The sequence below is a fragment of the Channa argus genome, chromosome 12, assembly GCF_033026475.1.
Source record: "Channa argus isolate prfri chromosome 12, Channa argus male v1.0, whole genome shotgun sequence".
NCBI lineage: Eukaryota > Metazoa > Chordata > Actinopteri > Anabantiformes > Channidae > Channa > Channa argus.
The window spans coordinates 23,126,231-23,148,828 of record NC_090208.1 but is presented as its reverse complement, the minus strand read 5'-3'; the positions used below and the strand labels follow the sequence as shown (position 1 = coordinate 23,148,828).

At 39.3% G+C, this 22,598-nt stretch overlaps 3 protein-coding genes across 5 annotated transcripts; all 3 read right to left on the bottom strand.

Annotated features, from left to right (window-relative positions):
- Window positions 1-1,489: 1,489 nt before the first annotated feature.
- On the bottom strand, window positions 1,490-3,448 carry LOC137138322 (uncharacterized). Its single transcript, XM_067525413.1, has 5 exons — window positions 3,351-3,448; window positions 2,896-3,234; window positions 2,759-2,800; window positions 2,530-2,640; window positions 1,490-2,443 (listed from the first exon to the last, which is right to left on the bottom strand). The coding sequence occupies exons 1-5, from the start codon at window positions 3,388-3,390 to the stop codon at window positions 2,295-2,297; spliced, it is 681 nt and encodes a 226-aa protein (XP_067381514.1). The 5' UTR covers window positions 3,391-3,448; the 3' UTR covers window positions 1,490-2,294.
- A 4,367-nt stretch (window positions 3,449-7,815) lies between these two features.
- On the bottom strand, window positions 7,816-9,794 carry LOC137138321 (uncharacterized). 3 transcript variants are annotated; one of them, XM_067525410.1, is made up of 6 exons: window positions 9,479-9,785; window positions 9,024-9,362; window positions 8,863-8,904; window positions 8,383-8,493; window positions 8,215-8,249; window positions 7,816-8,054 (listed from the first exon to the last, which is right to left on the bottom strand). In XM_067525410.1, exons 1-6 carry the CDS (start codon window positions 9,516-9,518, stop codon window positions 7,929-7,931), a joined length of 693 nt encoding a protein of 230 aa, XP_067381511.1. In that variant the 5' UTR covers window positions 9,519-9,785; the 3' UTR covers window positions 7,816-7,928. The 3 variants fall into 3 exon arrangements, with proteins under 3 accessions (XP_067381511.1, XP_067381513.1, XP_067381512.1); XM_067525412.1 differs by lacking the exon at window positions 8,383-8,493 and having other exon boundaries at window positions 9,479-9,794; XM_067525411.1 differs by lacking the exon at window positions 8,863-8,904 and having other exon boundaries at window positions 9,479-9,789.
- Window positions 9,795-11,116: 1,322 nt separating this feature from the next.
- LOC137137167 (uncharacterized) lies at window positions 11,117-18,166 on the bottom strand. Its single transcript, XM_067523102.1, has 9 exons — window positions 18,121-18,166; window positions 17,689-18,033; window positions 17,476-17,577; window positions 13,064-13,201; window positions 12,630-12,962; window positions 12,489-12,527; window positions 12,256-12,366; window positions 11,993-12,027; window positions 11,117-11,853 (listed from the first exon to the last, which is right to left on the bottom strand). The coding sequence occupies exons 1-9, from the start codon at window positions 18,164-18,166 to the stop codon at window positions 11,728-11,730; spliced, it is 1,275 nt and encodes a 424-aa protein (XP_067379203.1). The 3' UTR covers window positions 11,117-11,727.
- Window positions 18,167-22,598: the final 4,432 nt, after the last annotated feature.

Genomic DNA, 22,598 nt, shown 5'->3' with positions numbered 1-22,598 from the left:
GTTCTCTGTTGACTCAAGTGTCAAGTGCATCACTGATGGAGTGGAAGATAAATACAGACCAGTGATTCAGGTCTTGCTCTGTGGCATCAGTGGAATGACCTCTAACTGATTAACTACATGTTAGACCAAGAAGCCAGTGGTGTGCAAGAAAGAAACAATTCCAGCTAGAACAGTAAACCAGGGTGTGGACAAAGACTGTCCAGACGTAAAAGCTGGACTGGACAGACACCACGTCAGCCCTGTACTAAGAAGGACCCACTAAGAGCACTCCAACCCTCTGGAACTGTTTTATAACTCTGTAGTAGGATGAGGCACTTTGTACTTTGTGGTGTGCCAGGGCAGACAGGAAGTGGACAATCTCATAAGAAAGACAAGCTTTGTCCTTGGGTGCTATCTGGACTAAGTAGAGAAATTGGGACAAAGGAGAATGAGGACGTATCACCTCCCACCCCCTACAGTGTATACCAAGTTTCCTGAGCAGGAGAGACAGGTGTCCCCACCGGATGAGAGGATGGGACACTATACCTGGTCCTTTGTCCCTGGTGCCACAAGACTCCACAATCTCCATCACCCTTCATACACACTGAAATAACCCAATTACCTGTAAAATTATTTACCTCAGCTGCCAATAGTATACTACTATACTACTATTTACTCTCTTCTATATTCTTCACGTTTTTTCCTCGGCCTCCTTTAGCAGTATTGATAATAAATATAACAAAGCTTATCATATTTGAAATATGATAACTTAAATAATAATGCAGTAAGTGTGGCTGGCCTAGCTATGTCCTCTAGTTCTGCAGTGAGAGTAATGGCATTAAATTAGACAGAAAAGTCCAATTTCTCCTTCATTAGTGTCTCTCCTGTAAAGTGCAAGTCTACCTGTGGTTCCCACAGTTTCCAAAAGTAGAATGGGAGGCAGAGCCTTGTAGAAACATCTCCAAGTTCTGACCAGGTTCCACCCTTCACTGAAATTAAATGTCTTCACATGTAGGAACGTGTCTGACTTGGACAATGTCCCACTGGATGCTGCATGTGTGAGATGGCAACAAGGACAAGATCGGATTCTCCAGGTACTGTCCAGAGTTTATCTGTGAACATGGCTGTGGGACATCCCTTTACCTGCTGTCAGATAGGTGAAGCCTATGAATGACTTCCCTCTGGGGTTGATGATCCCAGAGGGTAAAGATCAGCTTCAGAGCAGATTTCTCACCTTGTTGCTCATTGTTTACTCACTTGTCTGTAGCCTTGGAAGATTGAAATTCTTTTGCCAGCTTGCATATAAATCCATGTCCCTTTATTTTCAGCTAACTTGTGCAGCACATACAACGTTCTCTTGGCATGAACATGTAATAGATTTCTTATTATGTTTAACATTTCTAACCTAATATCAATGAGATGAAAAACAAAAGCAACACATCTGGAGCTGTGTAAGAGAGAGTGAAAACAGAAATAACTTGTATGACAAGTTTTATTTTGTTTTGTGGTTTTTATTGCAGGTTTCATTGCCACAAAGTAACACAGCGGAACAGGCAGCGTGCAGCCAAAGGTCAGTCTTCCTGTGGTTGTTGTCTGTTGCCACCACAGTGGAAAAGTGCTGCTACAAGCAGTCAGTGAGGGGTCATGGTACAAAAACACTGATAATTAAAAATAAAAAACCAGGGTTATAAACTGAAAGGCTGAATTTATATGATACACTTTATTTTTTCCTAGTTAGCCCTCCGTCATAGGCTGCCAGGCTGTGATGACTGATGATTTCCTACATTATGAACTTTGTTCTATGAAAATATGAATGCTCATCATGATGCTTACATGACAGAAAAATACTGCCCAGTATTTATTGTTTGTATACAACATGAGCCTAAAGTAATCTCAATATTTTCCACACTGTGCTGTTTCTCCCTCTTAAACAAGTGATTTGTACCACAGAACTCCAAAACTATTATTACTTATTATAAGGGACATTGAATAGTCATTAGTTATTTACTGCTTCCTCCTCCATCAAACATCAATCCAATTCTTTTGTTCTTAGACAGACAAATCAGATCAAACAAGGCAAATTTTGTCATAAAGAAACTTACATAGAGAGAGAATCTATATGAATTGAATATCAAAGTAATTTCAAATGTGTAATAAATTTAAAACGTTTTGTTACAAAATGAGAATTTTGGAAAAGTGATGAATTATTTAAACAAGTCCCAATATCTCCTGCAACACACCAGTAGCACATTTACCGATTAACATGAATAATCATCAGTTCCACTCTGAGCTGAACTTCCAGATGCTTCCTGACTTCATCTGGTGGCAGCGTACACAACATTTGGCTCCAGCTCTCTCGGAGGCCTGCGATTTCTCTTTGCTTTTAGATTGAAACTCAGCGCTGCATAGTCAAGGTCATCTGAGTCTGGATTCTTCTTCTGTGGACTGTGTTCTTCCTTATGACCTATGGGACAGAGGAAGTTTTAGATTATTTCACTATACCTGCATAACTTTACTCCACTAAAACCAGAGATTCAGGTCTTAAAGTACCTTTCTGAAGTTTCCTGTATTTAACAGTCAGAACAATGATGATCAGTACCAGGAAAACAGTCACAGCACCAAGTATCACACTCATCAGCTTTGGTAACACATCAGATTCTTCTACAATCAATAAAAAAAAAAAAAACACTTATTGGCTAAATTAATCCAGTCAGATGATATAAATGTTGTATCAGACATTAGATAAATAAAAGAAATATTTAATATTGAAGAATCTTACTTTGACATGAGACCTCAGAATGATTCTGTGACTTTTCACTGCCTTTAATGAAAAATTAGATTAATTTCAGGTTGTTTTCTTTTTATAAATCAATAATAAGAGTAGATCAGAAAAGAAAGACAAGACTTCATTCTTACCTTGAACATTTAAATCTACTACTTTAAGTACTGTGTGTCCGTTCAGGTAAAATCCACATAGATACTGTCCAGAGTCAGAAACATCCACATGTTTGATTGCGAGAGAGATTGTGGAGATGCCGGATTTCATTTCATATTTGCTATTTTTCAGCCCCTCACAAGGAAATTGGCTATAAAACTGATACTTATAGGAGATGCAGCTGATTGTGGTTCTGTTGATGAGTCTGGACCAGAATGTGTAGGTTGCATTGTTCAAACTGCTGGAGCACTGCAGTGTGACACTGTGACCGGGCTGGACGTCCACAGTGTGAGACTCAGACCCTGAGACAGAGATCCAGCCTGAAACAAACAGCAGGAAGAAGACAAACGACATTTAGTCCTCAGCTGGTGAAGTAACACAAACCTTTAAATCAGTCATGACAGTGGATGTTGAAGAAGTCATTAGCAGTACTTACTGCAGAGAAGTAGAGCTGATACCAAGGTAACGCTCCTCATGGTGTGTGATCGTCTCTCTGTAATGACACCGTCTGAGTCTGTACAGGGGCTTTGATGAAAAGAGGAGGGGCATTATACGTGTCTTCACGTCTTCGTTCAGACTGTCCACAGAGATGACTTCCAACAACAAACACTAAAATGTAATCAGAACCTCAGAGAGGGATCTACAGAGTTTACAGTAAAACACAAAGATATTTTTCGTCTTGCAATATTTGAACATTCAAACTAAAATGACAGTAAATCTACAAAAATCCAGCAAAGCCTCTGTTGTATTTCACAGGGGGGCAGTAACGACCAACGAAAAGAAAGAACAGTGTTACTGCTTTGCAACACCTAGCATCAAACGTCACGTAGTATTTAGACCCTCCAAACTTTGTCAGGAAGCAGGTTGGAGTGAAGGATGGTTCACAAAACACAGGAGACTGTAGTTTGAGTCTAGTGTAAAATAATTTATTGTTGTAACAGTCATATGACATGACTTTAAGGATGTACAGACTTCTAAGGCAGACGACAACTCGTTTATTAACTTTACGATCTTTATTTAGTGTCTAACCCAAACTAAACCGGTAAATAAAAGAGTGGTTACAATGAAATTTGTTTTCTCCATTTAATCTGTCCTCTGGGGGAGCAGGGGGCAGTGTCTGCATTCCAGCCTGATGTTCTACCCACTTAGCCATCAGGCCACAAAGTCAGACTGCGTCAGCACAGAGGACAGATTCAAGCTGCAGAGCTTTTACTGAAAGGAACTTAGAGCGTAGCAAAGTCTAAATGGGTTCAGAGGGGCCTCTTTACCAGCAGGGAAGGCAGGCAACTGCTTGGGGCCCCAGGCCAGTCGGGGGCCCCTGAGGGCTGACAATAGTCAAGCTATGTACTGTGACTGTGTGTAATGTTTGCAATGACACCACCAGTCGCAGAACCTTCCTAAGGGGACCCCGACTCTCACTCCTTTGCAAGTAGCACATGATTCAGGGTAAACAAACAGGCCAAAAAAAACAAGGAAAACTAGCAGGTATCATTCTGGGGGCGAAAAAAGAAAAAGAGGAAGAGGAGAAAAAATATATATTTAATTGATAATAATAATAAAATATAATACTAAATAGCATTAGCTAAATGCTGCTAGTGTTGCTTCAATAGTGGTGAATAACAGAACTTCCACTGGCATCACATTGTTTCACATAGTTAACTTCACTAACTAAGTTAGCAGAGCAGCCTAATGTGTCGAGCTGTAAGAGTTGGGAAACCAAAAGTCGACTTGTGATACGTACAAATAATCAGTTAACTCAGCCAAAACTTTTTTGTAGTAAACTGATGAAAGCTGTGTCCGACTGAACTAAGTGTCAAGCTATGAATGATAAGGTATGAAATTTAGATGCAAAGACATTTGGACAAGTGTACTACAAGTCACCACGATGTATTACTTTAATTTATTGGGCACTGGAGTGTATATTTTATTGTATTTTCATATCTTAAGCATAGCATACATTTGCCGAGGGCCCCAACAGACACTGGGATCACCACTGGATGGGTTGATGACTGCACTTGTTTTAATGAAATATAAGATTATTTTTATTGAAATTTTTAGGACAAATTCACCGAACAATTCTTACACATTATCAATCTACTTCACTACTTTTGAGGTGTTTAAACCACTGTTCAAAGAAGGTTTCATTCAGCTACCTGAGTATCTGCTGGTGTGCAGCATGGTGGAGGCATAGTTAAAGCCACAATGTCCCTGATTCCAATCCCAGCCAGCTGTGTCCTTTTTTGTTTGGAGTTTGTATGGGTTTCCTCTGGGTTCTCCGGCCTTCTGCCACAGTCCAAAGACATTCATGTTAGTTCAATTGGTGAATCGAAATTGCATGTAGGTGTGAAAGTGAGTGTGTCTGTTTGTCTGTGTGTATCTCTCTATGTTGGTCCTGAGATAGACTGATGACCTGTCCAGGGTGTACCCTGACTCTTGCCCAATGACTGCTGGGATAGAATTCACCCCATTATGACCCAGAAGGATACAAATAAAGTAAGTAATTATTAAGCAACAAGTACGTCCAGTTGCCATTGTTATGCTCCTGGTCTAGGGGCACCTGGACATAACATGGTGTCCTCTCCCCTTCTCCCCCTCTTCCCAAACCCAAGCAAAAACAGTAAGACCAGCTCAAAATCCAAATGGAAGAAATTTATAAATTTTTGAGGTGACCAATGACCAAAACAACAAACTAAACTCTAACCAAAGAGAACAGATTGTAAAACCTAATCTGCTAACACAAAACTACAGTCTTAACACCATGAATCATCTCCCAGAAAACCTCATCCTGATGTCTGAGAGTCTTCACCAACGCTTATTACTAATGAGTCTCCCAGTCTGTTTTTATCATTGTCTTATCTGTTACTCATCATTACTACACTGTCCTTAAATCAAAATCTATTCAGAGTTTTTCAGGAGCTACTGGTGAACTAATCATTACCTCCTTAATATTATTATAACGTGTCCCTGTTATGAGCTGGCTCTTCAGCTTCACTTCCTGTTCCAGACTTTTATTTTCTGGCTCCTTTCCCCACTTCCTGTCCTCAGATTCATCACCAGTTCTAATAGACATTTTGCAAACTTCTGCATTTCTCAAGTGGAAGCAGCTGAGAACAGGCTGCCTAACTTCTGTTGTAAGTCTTTACGTAGGAACAATTGCAGAATCTAAAAATATTAGCTTTTTTTAAGGCGACTGTGGCGCAGGAAGGTAGAGCGGTTATCCACCAATCTTGTAGTCGTTGGTTTAATCCCCAGCTCCTCCGGTAACATGTCGAAGTGCAAGACACTGAACCCCAACTTAGTTGCTCCCGGTGAGTGTTGGCCAGCTGCAAAGCAGCTCCCCCACTGGTGTATGAGTGTGTGTGTGATTGTGAGTGTGAATGGGTGAATAAGAAGCAGTGTAAAGCGCTTTGAGTGCCAATAGGTAAAAAAGCGCTATATAAGTGGAGACCATTTATTTCATACCTGAAAGTTCATATTCAGTGCAAAAAACAGACAAATTTGTTCTCTCATTTCCAAAAGGTCCAAAAAAAAAAGAAGATGGGTGCAGGTGATTTAGGTGAGAAGAACAACAAAGTTTAAAGGTGGCAAGAGGCAGCACATGTGCTTGTAGTCAGCACTTCACTCCGGATCATTACAGTAAAGCAGGCAGCACTCAGTTCATAACAAGAATTCTCCCAAGCTGCTTTTCATGGAACACTTTGTTGTACCACAGAAAAGGGAGAAAGTGAAAATGTAGCTGCAGAAGAAGACACGGTCTCCTCTTTGTCCGGTGTAAGTGTGGAAGCTGCCACTGACGCTTTTCAACTAGAACGCGATTATAATTTTCCATCCACCACAGCTACAAAGGATTAACATACATGATGTATAATGTTAGTTGTGATGTCATGTAAGTGGCTGTTATGTTTTCATTTTCAGTTGGTTTGGTAGAGCAGAAATAGGGAGACCCGTTTGGAAGGTACCTCCAGTTTTTGGGAAAAAGGTCTATTGTTTACATCTGTTCTCCTGCCTGTTTAGACCCACTTCTCCCCACAGTTCCCTGCCAGATCCTTGCTGTTTCTTCCTGATGGAACTGTGCCTTTTGGTTTGACTGACTCTTCTTATTGGACTCTGTTGGTTGTTATCCTTTGGTCTGAGGTTTGTTTGCCGTGCTCCTTATTTTACTCTGTTGTTACTCTGTTTAGTTTGACAGTCCGTTATCCCAGTCCGAGTTCTAACACCTTTAGTAATTCTAGTCCCGCCTTGCTTTTTAGTTTCCCCTTGTTCGTATTTTGATTTATTATCACCTAAGGTCAAGTCAGCCTCCTCTCTGGTGTGAATCTTAGTTTACCTCTTTGATGTTCTGAGTTCTTTAGTAATTCTGGTTACATCTCACAATTGAGTTCTTGGATTCTTAGTTTCACTGACCCTGATTACCATTATTCTCTTAAATCAGGTTTTTGTATTTATGTTCCAATACGTTGTGCTACTGCCCTAGTTTCATGTTTATTTTCTATAATCCTGTTTGCATTTGTTTTCTGATTCTATAGCCTGTCAGCTTCACCCATGTTAAGTTTCTTAATTCTATTTAGTTCCTGGATCGTCTGTTTACAGGCCTGTCACTCTATCAGAGTTTGTACCAAACAGGCGTCATGATTCTCACCTCAGTTGTTCTCAGACCACACTGTGATGTCTCTTCCTGTCAGAAAAGTGAGGTGTACTCACTCAGTCCCACAATGATGCCCCCAACATCTAACTCTCCCTGTGAGGCACTTTGCACTGTTCATACTGACTCCGCCTGCATCACACTGAATATGTTCTTTAGTCAAAATAACCAACAGAGACACAGAGACAGGGACAGACACAGACAGTGACAGCAGAGCAGATGAGAATTAAATGAACAAAAATGTTTGTATTATTGAAGCTCTTTATTTCAAAATCTGAATTTTTGACAAAGTGACGGTAACATCACCTGTTCATCATTATAAAAATCACATTAACAGATTCAGTTTGACAGAGCAGCAGGTCCACTCTGAGTCTATCTGCTGGCAGCATAAACAACATGAGTGTCCACTTGTCTCTCTGCCTCAGGCCTCCTGCTTCTTACGGTTGTTGCTGAATACAAAGTCAGTGGTGCAGCCTTCAGGTCATCACAGTCCAGATTCTGGGAATAAGAGACACACTGTCACTTGTAGGACTTCAGATACTCTGTCTGAGGATTTTAGGACTAATAAAATCATTTACAATAGGCAACAAACAAACAAATAAATAAATAAATAATCATAAAATAATAATTGTTGATTTCATTTAAATTGAAAACTCACCTTGTTTCTTTGCAGAATCTGTTTTTTGTTAACGACTAAATGAGAGAAAATGAATTTGATCAAATGAACTTCAAATAATAATGTGTTTATTGGGAGCTACAGTATATGAGTAAGCAAGTTTGTGACTTTAATCCAATAAAACAAAAATAGATTCAGCTCTTAAAGTACCTTTCTGAATTTTCCTGTATTTAACAGCCAGAACAATGATGATAAGTACCAGGAAAACAGTCACAGCACCAAGTATCACACTCATCAGGTTTGGTAACACATCAGGTTCTTCTACAAACAAATAAGCAATGATAAATGGTCTCCACTTATATAGGGCTTTTCTACCTATTGGCACTCAAAGCGCTTTACATGCTTCTTATTCACCCATTCACACTCACAATCACACACACACTCACACACCGAATGGGGAGCTGCTATGCAGCTGGCCAACACTCAACGGGAGCAACTAAGTTGGGGTTCAGTGTCTTGCTCAAGGACACTTCAACATTTGAACATAGGAGCCAGGGATTGAATCAACAACTGTGAGATTGACGGACAACCGCCCTACCTTCCTGCAACACAGTCGCCCTTGCAATAAGTTATATATTATATTAAACATTTTCAGAAATAAAAGAAATATTTAATATTTAAGAATCTTACTTTGACGTGAGACCTCAGTGTGATTCTGTGACTTGTCACTGCCTTTAATTAAAGATTAGATTAATTTAAGGTTGTTTTATTCCTATAAATCAATAATCAAAGCAAATATACAGAAATCAAAACAAGTATATTAGAAAAGAAAGACAAGACTTCATTCTTACCTTGAACATTTAAATCTACTACTTTAAGTACTGTGTGTCCGTTCAGGTAAAATCCACATAGATACTGTCCAGAGTCAGAAACATCCACATGTTTGATTGCGAGAGAGATTGTGGAGATGCCGGATTTCATTTCATATTTGCTATTTTTCAGCCCCTCACAAGGAAATTGGCTATAAAACTGATACTTATAGGAGATGCAGCTGATTGTGGTTCTGTTGATGAGTCTGGACCAGAATGTGTAGGTTGCATTGTTCAAACTGCTGGAGCACTGCAGTGTGACACTGTGACCGGGCTGGACGTCCACAGTGTGAGACTCAGACCCTGAGACAGAGATCCAGCCTGAAACAAACAGCAGGAAGAAGACAAACGACATTTAGTCCTCAGCTGGTGAAGTAACACAAACCTTTAAATCAGTCATGACAGTGGATGTTGAAGAAGTCATTAGCAGTACTTACTGCAGAGAAGTAGAGCTGATACCAAGGTAACGCTTCTCATGGTGTGTGATCGTCTCTCTGTAATGACACCGTCTGAGTCTGTACAGGGGCTTTGATGAAAAGAGGAGGGGCATTATACGTGTCTTTACATCATCGTTCAGACTGTCCACAGAGATGACTTCCAACAACAAACACTAAAATGTAATCAGAACCTCAGAGAGGGATCTACAGAGTTTACAGTAAAACACAAAGATATTTATCATCCTGCAATATTTGAACATTCAAACAAAAATAACAGTAAATCTACAAAAATCCAGCAAAGCCTCTGTTGTATTTAACAGGGGGCAGTAACGACCAACGAAAAGAAAGAACAGTGTTACTGCTTTGCAACATCTAGCATCAAACGTCACGTTGTATTTAGACCAGAGGACATCAACATGGTGCCCAGGTTGCCCACAAGGACCACGTGAGTAGCCCCCAGGCCTGTTCTAAAAATAGCAGTGTCTTCACATAGATGAACATCATTAATTAAATTAATTATTAATAGTAACATATAATTAACGGTAAATTGAGCAAATTTGTTATTTCAAAAGTGCGTATTAAACTGGTACCCCTTCGCATTAATCGGTACCCAAGAAGTAGCTCTCAGTTTTAAAGAGGTTGGTGACCCCTGATTCAGATTTTGTGTGTGTCTCTGCGTTGGCCTTGAGATAGACTGATGACCCCTCCAGGGTGTACCGTGCCTCTCACCCAATGACTGTTGGGATACGCTCCAGTCCTCCACGACCCTGAACAGGATCAGTAGTTACAGATGATGGGAGGATGGATGGAGTCTCTGCTGGCACACATTAGCTGTCATTTCTATGTCATCTAATTCATGACTTATCATAAATAAATTAGGGACTATTTAGTAATTACTATGTAATATTTATCACTTTACTTAGGGGTACACAACATGAGTAACTAATCATGATAATCAGAATTAAATTCCTCTCTCTTGTTTAGATAGCAAGGAAGTTTATTCTGTATTTATAATCTTAGTGTTTTCTGACTGGACAAATAATTTGATATTTGGCGGAGGTCTATGCACAGTATTCATTCATAATTCTCCTTTAGATTCCTATTATATTTTGGTGGAGAAGCTAAATGTCTCACTGAGCAGTAACAAACCCCAATTCTGATGAAGTTGGGATGTTTTGTGAAACTTTAAAAGAAACACAATAAATGACTTCTAAATCCTTACAGACGCAATTCAATACACCACAAAGAAGATATTTAATGTTCGAACAGCTAAAGTGTATTTATTTAAAAAAAAAAATTCCCTTATTTTGAATTTGATGTCTGCGACACATTTCCTTTTAACAACAGTCAATAAGCATATGAGAACCGAGGACTCTAATTGTTGAAGTGTTGAAGGTAGAATTCCTTTCCATTCTTGCTTAGTGGACAACTTCAGTCACTCAACAGTCCGGGGTCTGCGTTGTCATATTTTGCACTTCTTAATACACCACACTTTTTAATGGGAGTCCGGTCTGGACTGCAGGCAGGCCAGTCTAGCACCTGCACTCTTTTACTACAAAGCCACACTGTTGTAACAGAATGTGGCTTGGCATTGTTCAGCTGACGTAAGCAGGGACGTCCCTGAAAAAGAAATGGCTTGGATGGCAGCATATTCAGCTCCAAATCCTGTATGTAGCTTTCAGCATTAATTGTAAAGGGGATTGTGTATAAGGACCCAGGAAGGTGAAGGCGAGAGGCGGGATAAAAAATAAAGGGGTTTTATTGAAAGTCAACTGAGGGCAAACAAAATAGAAAAATCTCACTTTAATGGAGGACAGCAAATTTCAGATGTCACTCCGTCAGAGTTTGGACCAAACAGGCCTCATGATTCTCACCTCAGTTGTTCTCAGACCACACTGTGATGTCTCTTCCTGTCAGAAAAGTGAGGTGTACTCACTCAGTCCCACACTGATGCCACCAACATCTAACTCTCCCTGTGAGGCACTTTGCACTGTTCATACTGACTCCGCCTGCATCGCACTGATCATGTTCTTTAGTCAAAATAACCAACAGAGACACAGAGACAGGGACAGACACAGACAGTGAGAGCAGAGCAGATGAGAATTAAATGAACAAAAATGTTTGTATTATTGAAGCTCTTTATTTCAAAATCTGAATTTTTGACAAAGTGACGGTAACATCACCTGTTCATCATTATAAAAATCACATTAACAGATTCAGTTTGACAGAGCAGCAGGTCCACTCTGAGTCTATCTGCTGGCAGAATAAACAGCATGAGTGTCCACTTGTCTCTCTGCCTCAGGCCTCCTGCTTCTTACGGTTGTTGCTGAATACAAAGTCAGTGCTGCAGCCTTCAGGTCATCACAGTCCAGATTCTGGGAATAAGAGACACACTGTCACTTGTAGGACTTCAGATACTCTGTCTGAGGATTTTAGGACTAATAAAATAATTTAAAAGACACAGCAAATAAATAAATATTATTTTAATAATTGTTAATTTCAATGAAAACACACCTCATTTCTTTGTAGGTTCTGTTTTTCATCAGTGACTAAAGGAGAGAAAATTAATCTGATCAGCTTAAATATATAAATTCTAAATACTAATGTGTTTATTGAGAGCTATAGTATATGAGCAAGTAAATTTGTGACTTTAATCCACTAAAACAAAAGATAGATTCAGTAAGCAATGTGGTCTGCACTTATATAACGCTTTTCTACCTTTTAGGGTCTTATTAGCACTTCAAGTGACCAAAAGTAATTATAAACTCTCAAAGTACCTTTCTGAAGTTTCCTGTATTTAACAGCCAGAACAATGATGATCAGTACCAGGAAAACAGTCACAGCACCAAGTATCACACTCATCAGCTTTGGAAACACATCAGGTTCTTCTACAAGAAACATTATAAAGTCTTTAGCGACTGCAATAAAAATATGCTGAATTGAGTCCAGTGTGGAATTTTACATACTTCAAAAGTTTGAAAAAAGAGACAAATATTTAGAAAAGTCTTACTTTGAAACATGGTATCATCATGAATTGGTTCATCGTTGCCTTTAAATATTAGATATAATTTAGATTTTTATTTATTATTAGTGAGTATGTAAATACAATATATCAAAAAATATATAGTAAAAGACAAGACTTCTTTCTTACCTTGAACATCTAAATCTACCACTTGAAGTATTGTGTGACTGTCCTTGTAAAATCCACAGAAATACAGTCCAGAGTCAGAAACATCAACTTTTTTGATGGTTAGAAAGACTGTGGAGATGTTGAATCTCATTTCATATTTGCCTTTTTGAATTCTATCACAGAATTTAGCGTTGGGTTCAGACCCGTACATTGAGGAGATACAGTCAACCCTGGTTCTATTAATGAGTCTGGACCAGAATTTATGAGTTGGACTTTGAGTTAAAATGTTGGAGCACTGCAGCGTGACATTGTGACCAGGCTGGACGTCCACAGTCCCTGAGACAGAGATCCAGCCTGAAACAAACAGCAGGAAGAAGACAAACGACATTTAGTCCCAAGTAGAACAAAGGTACGATTCACTAATTAGTACTACAGTAGGTGTTTCCAGTACTTACAGCAGAGAAGTAAAGCTGATACCCAAGTGACGCTGCTCATCGTGCATCTGATCGTCTCTCTGCAATAACTCCTCATATCACTGAGATCATGTGCAGGAGATGTAGTGGAAAGAGGCGGGGTTTTGTGTATGTGTGTCTCTGCAGCATATGCAAAGTGACGTCAGAACAACTAAAGAAAATCAGTCAAAACGTTTATTTGAAAATTTTGATTTGAAGTTGAAGTTATTTCACAAAAATACGTTAAAGTCAGTATAAAGCATCATCTTTTTGTAAATGCTGGACTTAAACAAAGGTCTTACATTACATGTATTTTTAATATTTAGTTTAGCATTGAGCTGTGGTCTTTAAACTCGTGTTCACAGTTATGTACAACACATACTTGTTGTAATTATTACATTAAATACAGTAAAACAAAACAGCAAAGGCAGTAAAAGGAAGGACGCAGGTAGTTGTGAGGTGTTTTTCAGTGTGAAAGTAATGAAAGAAAGAAAGGTGAGCTGCATTTGTTCTGTATGTTGTGCTGAAAGTGTAGAAGGGGAAGTGGAAATCTGCCTGAGCAGCTGATTTGTTGATAGTGAAAAGCTGATAAAAAAAATACCTATGAACCTCATAAGTTCACACAAGCTTTTCACTATTTCCTGTGGAACTTTGTGTTGTCAAACTGGACCCCGAAGAGGAAAGCAGGGATTTTTTTCTGAATGATTGCTAATTTGAATATAGGATCTTCATTTTGAATTTAAATTTTTGGTGAAAGTAATTTTGACAAAATTGCCGTCATCCTCCAACACTCAAGTTTACAGACCGACTTGGTAAATCTGCAGTTCCGCTTGTTTCCTGAGTCTGTCTGGAGGCAGCAAACACCGTACCAATGCAGTTTACAGGAGAACATGAGCAAGACCTGATGGTGGTAACTGTGTACCATCATCATAAGTTCTACAGTACACATACACTCAGTTGTCAATTTATTAGGTACACTTACTAATGATAATGTTAGGTTTGTGTTCAGTTTCAGAGAGATATTGAGGAGGTTAAACCTGGTGAAGTTCACAAAAAGCAGTTAACAGATTTGAGAAGCAGGTGAATACAATACAATACAATGCAGTAAGTTAGTCCTGCTTTTTCAGCACCAACTATGACAGTTTCCATGTTGGATACTATGAACCGTCCACAAAGTGATGAAGCCAGAGTTGAGTTTGCTTTGGTAACCCTTAAGAGATCTTAGGGATATTATGAGCCATTCAGTTTTTATCTTCAAGCCATTTTGGCTGTGTTGAATGAATATAGCTCAAATATTTATATTTGTCCACCAGATGGTGCTAATTTTTCTTATTCAAAGCATGCAGCCAAATTTTTATGATTTTTCTGCAAGGGTGGCTTGCTAGAGAAAAAATTTATAACACGTGTGCGCTAGTGTGTGTGTGTGTGTGTGTGTGTGTGTGTGTGTGTAAAAAAACTTTAGAGTTATGTAAACATAATAGCTTTTAAAGGGTTACAAGCTTTAAAAAAATATAACTAATTGTGATGGAAAATCAAGCATTATTATATGATTACATTTAATCCTTAGCATTTTACCTAGTTATAATAGCAACTTGTACTCAGTGTACTATTGAAGAATGTTTAAAAGATTGTATGTTGTTCAAACTTTGTCTCATATGTATGTTTTGTCTTGAAGTGTTTGCAGAACTGCTCCATGGTCAGTTACTGTCTAACTATAGACAAATATACTATCCCCCACTATAGTGACCACCATGCTCACAGGTGCTTATCAAAGTGCTGGAAAGGGAAAATGTTTCCATAAAAGGAGAAAAGGGCTGAGGGCAGTAGCCTGAGGGTGGAGAATGTTCTGCCCAGCAACAGAAAGTTATAAAACTAATGTGTGATGTATGAAGTTTAGAACTGCATAGGATGGAGAACTGAAACTCTGTTGATGTACTTCTCACTTGCAAGATAATAAAACCCTACAAGACGTCCTGGATGTTGAAGCTTCTTTACTAATTACACTTGAGGTGTCTAAGACCAGATATTGTCATTTTTGCCATGACACTAATACTGGATTTGTATATTTCACACTGAATTGGTTTTAAAAGACTGACTCATTTAAAGTGGAAAGAAACAATATGTAATATATGTTTCATACCTTCATCTTATTTGTTTGATATGTCTGTGTAGTTTTCTGAGGACATTGGTATAAACATTTGCCTTTTTCAATTCTTCCTCTGCAACAGCCCCCCCTGCTCTTTCTAACTTCCCAGCCTCCACCCTCTACATTCAGCTGCAACCAAAGCCTTCAGTCTTTAGCAGGCTACCTCAGCTTTTACTTGCAAGTACTACCTGTGTGCTAATATTCAATGATAATATATATACATATATAGCAGATGAACACCTTAAATAATACAATTGTAATTGCAAGACATTATTTGTTCTTAATATTGTTTCTTATTTGATTCCCCCCCCCCCCCCCCCCCCACCCCTGCATTCAGCCTCAGCACCTACCGCTAGATAACATACAGCGAAACCTTCTGCCTACTATTCCCATGAGCCAAGTGCAGCATGAGGCCCCAAATCTTCCTGCCTCTCTAGCCATAGTCAGTAAGGCTTTTCAGTGACCTCTTTTTAAGGCACAGAGAATTATGATGAAGAAATAAAAGAAAACAGAGAAAAAAATAAAAAGACAAAACAGGATTTCTAACAATTAAAAACAACCAGACAGAGACTAACAACATGGCTTTTTTGTGCAGTCAGTGTCATCTCCAGCCTCCATGTTCAGATTCAGTATACAAGAAGTCAGCTCCAGCATGTCCCTGCAGTGTCCAACAGGCCCAATAACATACATTTAGATGAAGTAAACTATTTTAAAATGTATTTTTATTTTGTTGTGTAAAATTGGCTTTATGAATTCAAATAACATTTTTTGTTTTCCTACAACTTATAGATCATAACTTTCTCAACTGTACATAAACGCTTTTAGTAACAAAATTACATTACAAGATCTGATCTAAAAGGTCTACATTCAATTTATCTCTTAGTACACACATTTATAAATTAAACTTTAAATTAATCATATTTAACCAACAAAATTGATTTGTATTTTATAGCCTTAGGTCATTTATTTTAAAATAGAAAATAATTTTTATTTTACATAAGCGCACACACAATATGCCATCATCCCTCAATGAAAACATCAGCTAAAAGTATAATTATTACAAAATCAATCTTTGTTTAAAATATCTTTCATCAGAGTATCTTTCATTGCTTTTTTAAATTTTTTTTAGATAGTTTTAATTTAGGCTGGACAGGAAATAGTCTCTAGGATAAAAGACGTTGGATGACGTGGAGCAAAGTTCCCCAGCCTGACCCGAAACCTGGAACTTGTGGTACCATATACACTGTAACCAGCTGTTATCGTTCCCCTACAAACTCTTAGTTTAGAGCTTTTTAAAACCTTGCATCATTGAGCCAAAACCACTCAAAAATCATATGACAAGAAATTAAAATAATCAGTGTTACACACAAACACAAACATAAGACAAACTTGACCATTTCGTAGGAGAGATTTAATATAACATAAAGTCAAATTACATTTTGTACTTTTGATGTCACCCAACATTTTTTTCAACCCATTACCTCCAACATTTACTTTGCACAAGTTTTTTTTTTTTTTTTGCTGCTCAGGATAAATAGTTTGTGTTTGCCAGTGTTGGACTGTGTCAGTTGTCATGGTATAAGTTTCACATCACAAACTTCACATTTTGGTCATAAACTGTCTGTTGTTGGGCCATAAAAACCAGGATCCACAGATACAGTTAGGACTCCACCTCCTGCTATGTTGCTCTTGTCTTCATTCTAATTCATTTCATCCCCCGAAATAGCAAATAACTCCAAGCATCAACGCTAGTTTGATTTCATCTCTCATTCTCCCATCAGTACAAGCAAAGCTCATAGACCTCACTAAACAATGGTTTTCTTTTCTGGTGCTCCTCTGCACGGCATTAAAAGTGATGTACAAGCACTGACCACACATATTACAATTTCTTTTAATAAAGCATCAGTTCCACTCTGAGCTGCAGCACCAGGTGCATCCTCAGTTTACTTGGTAGCAGATTAAATAGCATCTGACTTTCTGCTCAGTGTAGGACTGAGGTTTCTTTCTGCTTTTGCACGAAAAGTCACTGCTGCATAGTTCAGGTCATCTGAATCCAGCCTCTGTGTAGAAATGTGTATTTAGTCACTCATCTCAAATATCTGAATTTGTGAGTTGGAAAACTTTAAATATTTAAAAAATGTCACCTCTGTTTGATGTTGATTCTGTTCTTCAACTTGAGCTGGATGACATGAAAAGAAGTTCTGAGTTTGTCTTTATAGGTACAACATAAAATCAGGATGTGAAAATACACAGAAATCAGGAAAATCACCTTTCTGAAGCTGCTTGACTTTACCAACAAGACCAATGAAAACCATCGCAAGAAAGACAATCAGACCACCGAGCGTCACAGCCATCGGCTTTACAAGACCATCTAAAACAACAAGAAGGATTGTTAAGTTAGATACATTCAATTACCTACCTACCTTCAATTCCTTGAGATCTTATTAATTTTTACCAATCAAAGAAAAGCAAAAAATCCTACTTGGAACCTCTAAATACGTTGCACTGACAATAACTGGGTTTTGGTTTAAGTGATATCCACAGAAATAAAGTCCAGTGTCAGACAAATCCACTTGTCTGATTGTGAGAAAAAAAGTGGAGCTGTTGGATGTTGCTTCAAATCTGCCGTTTTTAAATCCGTCACAGAATTTAGCAGGGTCAGAAGACTTGAAAAAAAAACAAATACAGTGGGGCTTCAGTCTCTTGACCACTCGGAACCAGGTTATCTGAGTTGGAGAACTGGAAAAGTTGGAGCACATCAGTGTGACTTGTTGACCAGACTGAACCTCAACAGTGTCAAACTCAGACACCGAGACACAAATCCAACCTGAAACAAACACACGACGGATACAGTTACAATAACCCAAACGACACCATCTTTTTATGTTGAAATTTTGTTAATGCTAAAACTTACTGAGACTGTGGAGAAGTAAAAGTGTGATCACAGTAAAGTTCTTCATTGTGCTTCTGATAGTATTAGTGCAACTAAGCTCCTGTCAGGGTGTCTAAAGAGGCGGAGTTTTTTTTACAGTATCTTCACACTGATCGCACAAAGACAATAATAGTAACCTAAAAAAAAAGGTCACAGACATGTATTTGTATCTCTTTCTGCTGCTGAACATATTACATAATACATCAGAATTGCAGGATAACAGAACACATGCTCCAGGTTCATAAAAAAAAAAGTGGTGAGCACTTGTACAATTAAATACTCAATTACAAATACCATATTAGCATCAGTCATGTTAAAGTTTTACTGCTGTATGAGGCCCTTTGTTGTTTGTGGTTATGATGCAGAACAAGTAAGAACAGCAGCTTGGCCAAAACTGAACTGATGACAAAGATGCTGTATTCAATTCAATTCAACTTTATTTATATAGCGCCAATTTACAACAAAGGTATCTCAAGGCACTTTACAGAATAAAGTCCAGAGTACACAAGTATGTAGAAGCAACCCAACAAATCCCTCTTGAGCAAGCCCTAGGCAACAGTGGACAGGAAAAACTCCCTTTAATGGGAGAAACCTCCAGCAGAACCAGGCTCAGGGTGGGTGGCCATCTGCCTTGACCGGTTGGAGTGAGTGGAAAGTGAAGGGAGAAAAGAACAGAGCAACAAAAAGCAACAACAAAATCTGTATCTCTTTGACAGAGCTGTTAGTGTCCACAGTGTGAAGGAAAAATGGCAACATCTATGTGGTTAGTTCAGTCATGAGGCAGAAGTCACACAGCATGTAAAAACTAAATATAGTACAGAAAGTGAACATATGAGATGTCATTATTTCATTGGTCATTTTTTGTTTGTTTGGTCCTTATCTGGTTCATTTTCCAGGTGTAAAGTTTACTGAAACACTGTCTGATGATGTACTTAAAATCCATTTGACGTTGTGATTAAAAGCTGTCAGTGGCTGTTGAAGATGGAGGTGAGAACATCAGCCGGCTCGTTGGCACATGCTGATGTTCTCACCTCCATCTTCAACCTCTCCCTCAGTCAGTGCACTGTTCCTTTGTACTTTAAGACCACGACCATCGTCCTCCTGCCTAAGAAGAGCCCACTCACCTGCCTGAATGACTACAGGCCAGTAGCACTCACTCAAATCATTATGAAGTGTTTGGAGAGAGTGGTGCTGGCCCACATTCTGAGCAGCATATCAGACACTATCGACCCCCTGCAGTATGCCCAACAGGTCCACCTCGGATGCCAGTGCTGCTGCCATCCACTACTCCCTCTCTCATCTGGAAAATAAGGACTCATACCTGAGGATACTATTCATAGACTACAGCTCCGCCTTCAACACGATCATCCCCCACAAACTGTCTACACTTTGTCTGCACCCCACCCTCTATGACTGGCTCCTAGACTTCCTAACACAGGATTGGTAATAGGACTTCAGCCAGTATCATCACAAACATTGGCACTACACAGGGTTGTGTACTCAGCCCCATCCTCTACACCCTGTTCACCCATGACTGTGTCGCCTCCCACAAGGACAACATCATCCTGAAGTTCGTGGACGACACCGCAGTGATAGGACGCGTTGCTGGCGGTGACGAGGCAGCCTACAGGAGGGAGGTGGCCAGTCTGGTGTCATGATGTGGAGACAACAACCTCACCCTCAACACGGCCAACACGAAGGAAATGATAATGGACACGAGAAAGGAGAGAACGCATCAGCCACTGTTCATCCAGGAGCTTGAAGTGGAGAGGGTGAGCAGCTTTAAATACCTGGGTGTCCACATCAGTGAGAACCTCACTTGGACACCTCACGCAGCTGGTCAAGAAGGCCCAACAGAGGCTGTATTTTCTGAGGAGGCTGAGGAATGTTTGGCATGTCGCCTAAGATCCTCAGCAACTTCTACAGCTGCGTCATTGAGAGTGTCCTGACCAACTGTATCACTGTGTGGTACGGCAGCACTACTGCCATGGACCGCAAACGCCTGCAGAGAGGGGTGAAGACTGCACAGAAGATCACCAGGACTCCACTGCCCTCTCTGCAGAGAATCTACCACCGCAGAGTCCACAGGAGAGCTGCATCCATACTCAAAGACCCTTCCGACCCCCAGCACAGACTGTTCACACTTCTACCCTCAGGATGGAGGTACAGAAGTGTGAAATGCAGAACCTCGAGACTGAAAAACTCTTTCTTCCCCTCTGCCATCAGACTCCTAAACAGCTGACGGGAGTTTGCAACCATGAACATAACATAACTGTTTACATGGACACAACTGTTTACATTGAATCACATTTTGCATTTGCACATTCATTTTTTCAGAACTGCACTACCTCACCGAGAACGGCACTACAGACTCATCAAACTGTCTGATACTCTTTTCACCTCTAGAACATTCCTCACAAACTCCTCTTTCAGGATAACTCCTATTCCATTTCTCTTCCTCTCTGACTCATGGTAAAACAACTTGAACCCTGCTCCTAAGCTTCTAGCCTTGCTACCTTTCCACCTGGTCTCCTGGACACACAGTATGTCCACCTTCCTTCTCTGCATCATGTCAATCAACTCCCTAGCCTTCCCTGTCATAGTCCCAACATTCAAAGTCCCTACTGTCAGTCCTACATTCTTAGCTTTCCTCTTCTCTCTCTGCCTACGAACACACCTTCCTCCTCTCCTTTTTTGAACAACACTAGTCCAATTTCCATTGTAGGTCAACAGCACTGGTGGCGGTCATTGTTAACCCGGCCCCCGACCGATCCGGTATGGAAGTCATTTTCGGTGTGAAAGTCTCGATTGCATTTTTAATTTGGCATGTGTTTTACGTCAGATGCCCATCCTGACACAACCCTCTGCATGTATCCAGACTTGGGACTGGCACAAGAAGACACTGGCTTGAGTCCACTTGCGGTTTCATTTAATATTATATAATTATATTAAATAATTTTTAATATTATTTATTTTGATCCCCAGCTCCTCCGTTCACATGTTGAAATGTCCTTGACCAAGACACTGAACCCGAGCTTAGTTGCTCTTGGTCAGTGTTGACCAGCTGCATAGCAGCTCCCCCATCGGTGTGTGAGTGAGTGTGTGATTGTGAGTGTGAATGGATGAATAAGAAGCAGGGTAAATAACTAGATGTGAGAATCACATTAATTTGAGTCTTCCTACTTTGATTGCTTACGTCTTCCTATCTAGACCACATATCTGCAAGTATGGCAAGAAATAAATGGATGGAAAGCTTACAGCAGGGTTTGTTCCTATGATGAACCTAAACCAGGTTATCCCAGTAGGAGAACAGGAAAGCCTGGAGCACAGTGATGTAACCTTCACACACTAATCATAAAGTCATTAACATACAGTATAAAGTTGTCATTGTTCTACTCAGCTCACCTGAAAAAACAAGGAGATTGTGATGATCCTGTGGTCATGGATGGGTTACTGGTAGGGCCCATTCACAATGTCACCAAATATAGATGCTAAACTACCACAAAGAGACACTAAATCCCCTAAAAAGGACAAACCCATTAAAAAGACAAAACTTTCTATAAAGTGACAGAAAACCACAAAAGGTAATTTAGAGTAACTAAAGAAAGATTTAAAATAACAAAAAAGATGCAAATAACTATGTAATATAGATGATGAAACAGAAACAACACACACAAACACAAAAAAAGAGAGTCTCTTTCAGCATGTCTTGCTCTAATGTAGAAGGTCTTTTTTGTTGTTGCTTATATCTGCCCCAGCACCCATTATCTTAGCACCCATCCATTTCTATGCTTATGCTTTCCACTGCTATAGAAATGACATATTTGAGATTGGGTTCTATTATACTTAAAGGTTTTGTCTTAATTTCTGCTCACAATATTTCTTTATTTTTTTGTCTTTTAACACAGCCTTGCTGAACTAAGGCACGCGCACAAGGTTTTTCAGTAACCTATATGTTTTACTTGTATACATCATAAATATTCTTAATGTGAATTGTCTGCCAGTTGAATCACAGATTAATTAATATTTAAGATAATTTTCTGAAACCTCGTATGTATTATGCAGTATTTCCCTTGTGTTGGATGAGATTGGGTAGTGAACGTCAGTCTGTGCGTGCTAACACCGGCTGCTCTTCATTAGGACTCTCCAGCTTCTGCCCGGCTTGGACAAGAATGCAGAGGAAAATAGAGAAGGAAAGTCGGTTCACTGTGACTCAAATTTAGCTTAAACCTCCAGAATTAGAAATGTCATTTTTATACAGCAACTGGGACAACGAACCCGCAAAGGAGTTTTTTTGTTTGTTTGGTTTTTAAGAACTAATGTTAGCTTAATTTGCTAACGTTAGCTACAAACTTAACGTTTTGCGGACTTGGGCTAAGTTGGACTTCACTGAAGAAGACGGGACTTTTGCTTGAGAAGAATAATTTTAACAATAATTTGTGTGGTGAAAAACATCAGCT